This window comes from Nanorana parkeri, unplaced genomic scaffold, assembly GCF_000935625.1.
Source record: "Nanorana parkeri isolate BGI_ZX_2015 unplaced genomic scaffold, ASM93562v1 scaffold666, whole genome shotgun sequence".
NCBI lineage: Eukaryota > Metazoa > Chordata > Amphibia > Anura > Dicroglossidae > Nanorana > Nanorana parkeri.
The window spans coordinates 1,228,931-1,234,916 of NW_017306934.1; the positions used below are offsets into that span (position 1 = coordinate 1,228,931).

The window sequence follows — 5,986 nt, forward strand, 5'->3', positions numbered from 1 at the left end:
AGGTCCCCGGTTAAAATCCAGGTTCAGCCAGGACACTATCTGCATGCGTTTGCATGTTCTCCCTGTGCTTGCGTGGGATTTCCCACACTCCAAAGACATGCCTATAGGTTAACACTCACCTGATCCTTGATCCCGCCTGGTCCCCGCAGCCTCTTCTCTCCTGGGTTCCCACAGTCTAAGCCCCACTAACGTCTACTGCAGGTCCATTTATCTGCAATAAATGTGAGAACACTCACTGCCGCAGCACCGAGGATCAGGTGAGTATATCGTCTGTATTCTGGCCACTAGTGAAACATGAGCAGTTAACCCTTGCTGTGCGGGGGTAGCCGCACTGCAAGGGTTAACTATTTACATTCCGGGAGTTCCTTAATTTTCACTTGGTGATTCTGCCAGTAATACACTTCCTGTCCTACAGTGACATTGTTGTCACTCTAGGCTGGTCTCCTAATTTGGACTACAAACACCTCATCCTCTCCTCATCTCCATTACATAGGGAGGAGGGGTTGTATAGCCCCACACAGCTACCTCCTCAGGGGCAGGGCCCTCCTTACCATCTTGTCTTGAATTGTATTGTGACTGTAATGTCTTCCTTATATTGTAAAGCGCTGTGCAAACTGTTGGCGCTATATAAATCCTGTATAATAATAATAATAATAATTCCTTATCTTCGTCTCCTCATTCCGGCAGCGGCAAGGGGCGCCATTCTTCCAAGACTCAGTGATGCTCATGTAATGACAGGTAAGACCTGGAGTACTGCCAGCCCAACCTGTGTGATGATGCCCCCCCCCCAGAGGTGCTGGTTATCAACTAACTGGGCTTAAAGGAAATAGAGGAGAATGACGGTTTAATTCTTCCCTGAATCGAGGAGGAAACTGGGGAAAGCACTGGATCGTGCAGAGGGTAAGTAGACATTGGCATTGTTTTCAAAACCGGTGTAGGTGACCTATAGAAAAAATGTAAGTGGAGTTCTACTTTAATGAGGTGCACCCACACACAGGCCCACATGTCCCAAATCACGTTACGAATAGAGCTGCAGGAGGCATGTATTGTTTTGGGGCGGAGAACTTGAATACATGCCCTTTGCTAAGCAAAAATACAATATAGCGCAGAAGACACATCAGTCCATGTCTATGGGCATTACTAGGGATTAACATGACTGCGCTACAAGTAACGCCCTCTAGATGTGGTGGCTGCATCATTACCACAGCCTTCTGTAGTCTTCAGAGCTATAGGACGGCATGAAAGCTGGTTGGGACAGGAAGTGTGACACTGGATATGATCCAACATCCAAGTAAGAATAAAGGCAGCACAGTGGCGTAGTGGTTGGCGCTTCTGACTTGCTGCACTGGGGGTCCCTGCTTCGAATCCTGGCCAGGACACTATCTGCAAGGAGTTTGCATGTTCTCCCTGTGCTTGCGTGGGTTTCTTCCAGGTACTCCGGTTTCCTCCCACACTCCAAAGACATACTGGAAGGCTAATTGTCCCCATTTGTATGCATGTAAGATAGATTGAGATCGTTGAATTGTAAGCTCCGAGGGCAGGGACTGATGTGAATGTGCACTGTGTAAATTGTTGGCGCTATATCAATACCAATAAAAAATAATTAGATTTCAATAATTAGATAAGTTAGATTTCAAAAAGGAACCCTGCACGGAAAAGAAGGAGCGCTGATGCAGGGTAGATCCAGAACTAAAGGAAGGACGCTCTCTGCTAAGGAGGGGAAGTTAAAAGAGTTCTGCTTTAATCTCTACCAAGATAAACTATGACCAGGGAACGCTCAGACTAGACACCCAGCTTGTATAGATCACAGCATCTATGGCCACCTGAACATCTACATAAACAGCCAAGTCAGTTCTATGTTACTACAAAGGCCTCAGAGAGGCCAGCAGAATTATTGAGTCTGATTTATCATTTCCTTCCATCTGATAGGTAGAGGAAGCTCTATTTCTGTATAAGATTATGAAGGAAGTGCGCCTTTGCTGACCACAATTCATTTATCTGCAGGAACAAAATGAAATCATCCGACTGAGCGTCAGACATGGCCAACCACAATTACATTTAATGTTCTCAATTAAGCACGAGTAATTAGGAATAATTGACCCATGTACTGATGATGCACAAAGCTCTATATCTTTCCAGGCAATACATTATTACAAGAGAAACTATTCTAAAATGTATATGTGTTGTCCCTTTAATAAGTCATTTAAAGGAGTAGTCCACTTCTAAAAAAAACAAAAAAAAAGATGCAAAGGCCAGCCTGTGAAAGAAAAGAGTGAATACTAAGGGGGTATAAAAGGCCTCTCTTCAGCTTTCAGTATTCTTAAGGTGACATAAGACTCAATTCACAAAGCTAACACACAATGATAACTATCCTTATTAAACCTGAATTATTTATAGTTGAGTCTAATAAAATTGCTTGCATGGGTTTCCTCCGGGTACTCCGGTTTCCTCCCACACTCCAAAGACATACTGGAAGGATTATTGGCTCCTCTCTAAATTGGCCCTGTATGTGCGTGAAATAAGGACCTTAGATTGTAAGCTCCTCGAGGGCAGGGGCTGATGTGAATGTGCAGTATGTAAAGCCCTGAGTAAATTGTCGGCGCCATAGAAATATCTGTAATAAATAAATAATATGCAAAGGTTACAGTCACGTGGCTGAAAGTAGAGCGCCTTAGGCTAGCGGTAAAGCTTTGTGAACACAGCCTATAGCCTCTATAAGTTGTATTCTCCAAATCCATAATTGTGAGTAGAGGAACCCCCTCCTGCTATGACATACATGAGGGGCCCATCAGAAGAGAGGAACACCATCTCACACGTGTACCGCTTTTTATGATGAGAGATTACGCTGCTGATCAAACAGTACAGTAGTAACGACCAAAGCTGCACAATTTAAGGCCCTCAGGCGTTTGTACTTACATCGCTTTTTCGAAACTTTGCTTTTAAACTCTTCATGTTTGTGCCATTCAGGTATTCACAGCCTCAGTGTCCTCCAAAATCTGCAAAATCAGAAGAAAAAGCACATTAGCAACATGTGTCAATGCCAATATTAACCATTTCTATCCACAATGTGAACACATCTGTAGGCCTCAGGCCCTCAGCCAATGTTCTTGGTTTGGTCAAAACGTATGCAAAGCCACAATGTTTTCTTTTAGTTTCGGTTAAAATGGGGACATTTCAAATTCCCTTCCCAACGGCTGTATGCATATATGTGACAACTGTCTAAGATGGGATTTCCCCTTGGTGAAACCAGCGGCTTTTGAGCACGCTCGCATATGGCTGCTCCAGAATACACAGACCCACACAGGGTGCAGGCTACGCATGGAGCCGTCTATGTCCCAAGGAACCCAGAGGTTTAGACTCATTTGGAATATAATGGTGCTGAATTTTCATGCAAAGTCCTTTCTCTTTACGCTATAACCTGCCAAGTCCTGAATATGTCCCTTAATTCTGAAAAGGAATGTTGTCTCTACTATCAAGACCCCCAATTAGGAAAACCTGACATTGCCAATGACCCAAAACCAGAGACACCAACAGAGACTTCCTTTGGGAATCAGGCGTTTATTTATAGGACACCATAAAAAGAAGGGAGCGCCTGATGTATGTCAAACGAATGGGAAGGGATCAACAACTTCAAATACACGTCTACAATGAGAAGAAGCTTACAATGCTGTTAGGCCGTTGAGAACTTGTACTGACGGAGAGGAGGACTGTAATAGCAAATGTTAATAATCTGGGAATTAGTTATCAGTTTGAAGAATGAAGTTGACATCTAAACTTTGCAAAACTAAACTCCAGGCATAAAAAAAGTCATTAAATATATTCCTTTATAACTACAAAGGATATAAATCCACTTTTTGTGCACCAAATGCCTTTAAAATTGAGTGATCACCTTGTAAAACTAGTGGTGACATCATCACTGTGCCGTACATAGCTTGTGCAGAGATCGGAGCTGTGGGAGGGATGCAGCAGGCCTGCAGAAAACTACAGGGGTGGGCGGAGACCAGACCGGTCAGTCTGCACATGGAGAGAGAGCGGCAGTGACTGGTCTTCATTACAGGAACCTAGGTAAAGTTTCACACTCTATTACTGCACAGATCTGAAAGATTTACGCAAAGCTTCAAGGAAGATTTCCCATGGAATCCTAGAATTTAGCTGAAGTGAAACCGAAGCCAGCAACCCACCAATTGTCTCCATATGGCCCATGATATTTGCTGCAATGTCTATGTTATTTATGTTCTAATACTGATAGAGCAGACTCTGAGTTTCACATGCAACCCTGCTGCTCAAATCCATGACAACACTCTGTAAAATCCACTAAGTCCGGGTATGGGGACATGCGACATGCCAACTGTCTTCCCATAAAGCAGCACTAGGGACCTATTCACACCTGAGATTCACACCTGAGCTGAGCATTTTTGGTTGTTTTTTGGGGCATTTGTAGGCGTGTTTTTGCCCACTTTTCAGACTTGAGGATTTTTTTTTTAAAATTATTTTTGGCCAATGGAAAGCGAGTTACAAGGCAAAAAAACCACGCAAAAAATGTACGTTATGCCCGTTTTGTGTGACACATCCAAATTTCCAAATCCCAATGCATCCAAATGTGTCTGAATTTCTGAGTTTCGGATCCCATCCGAATTACGTTCAAAAACGAAACTAAATCAAGCATGTGACTTCTCTGGCCAATCAGATGCGTTTTTTGATTTAATGCATCCAAATGGGTGAACATGAATTTTCGTTAAGGCAATATGGGAGCCATATAGTATATGGTCCCCATGTTGCCATACCGAAAATTTGTGTTCAGTATATACATATAATATCAAAGCTGAGGCTCCTAGACCCGAATGGCATTCGGGATCCGAAGTTCCGAATTGCATTCGGGAGCTCCCAATTGCTATTCGGGTCTGGAAGCCTCAGCTTTAGTAATATATGTATATGGCTCCCAGACCCGTATGGCATTCGGGAGCTCCCAAATGCAATTCGGATCCCGAATGCCATTCCGGTCTAGGGGATTTAGCTTTAGTATTAATATCTGTATATGGTTTTCTGTGGTATTCACAACAAATACTCGTAAACTCATCCAAAACTAATGAAAATTCGGATTTCATCCGAATCGGAATTTTCGGATCCGAATTCTGAAATAACGAAATATCCGCACCAAATTTTTCCGCAGCTTACATGTCCATTGGAAATCCTAGTGTCCAGCGTTGAAGCGATTCTGGTGAAAATTTCAATGTCACTTCAAATCATTTAGGTGTGAATTGGGCCTAACATGTATTTTCGTGCGCTTAGACACATGACAACAAGCCCCCACCCCGAGCAACCAATACTTTATTTTACTTTCACTGGCCAAAACAAAGATGCATTAAAAATACAATAAAACATGCATAAAAATAAATTGAAATAGAATTAAAAAACATAAAATTAAATTAAACATGCAACAAAAAAAATGCGTACACACAAGTGAAGGTTAGGATTTACATCTGCTCTAAATGTAGCCCAAAGTGAAATAATATAAAACGTTTTCCTCCTTTGTCACACGGATCGCATCGCCCTGAGCTCGGCCTTCCCTGCCATTGAGATGGAAATGTTCCTGTGTCTGCACACACTTGGAGGACAGAAGAGGAATGTGGAATGTCTTAAGAGGAGCTGTGAGAAGAATGGTTTCCTTTTCTAAAGCAAACCAGAAGAGCCAATGCTTCAGCCAAAGACATCATCCCCACAGACATCTCGGGAGGCCTGGCCTTATTGAGGCCCGGGAACAATGGAGGCAACCCTCCACTTGCTGTGTGTGAAAATGAATCTGTCATGTGTGGTGGCCGAGCGCACTGAACAATGGGGATATATTACTTCTTGCATTAGAGTCTATGTAAAGCAGATCTCGTTTTGGCTAGTCCTCATTCTGGTTAGGCCTCATTCAGGATTAGCTTAATTCAGGCAAGTTCTCATTCAGGTTAAGCCTCATTCAGGTGAACCCTAATTCATGACA

The 5,986-nt window shown here is 43.0% G+C and overlaps 1 protein-coding gene across 1 annotated transcript in view; it reads right to left on the bottom strand.

Annotated features, from left to right (window-relative positions):
- Window positions 1–2,976, bottom strand: part of RAI14 (retinoic acid induced 14) — a 114,240-nt gene extending 111,264 nt beyond the window's left edge. Inside the window, exon 1 of the mRNA XM_018563474.1 lies at window positions 2,917–2,976. Within this exon, the coding sequence (XP_018418976.1) occupies window positions 2,917–2,952 (36 nt within the window). The 5' untranslated portion in view covers window positions 2,953–2,976. The remainder of the gene's footprint in view (window positions 1–2,916) is intronic.
- Between the last annotated feature and the right edge of the window lie 3,010 nt (window positions 2,977–5,986).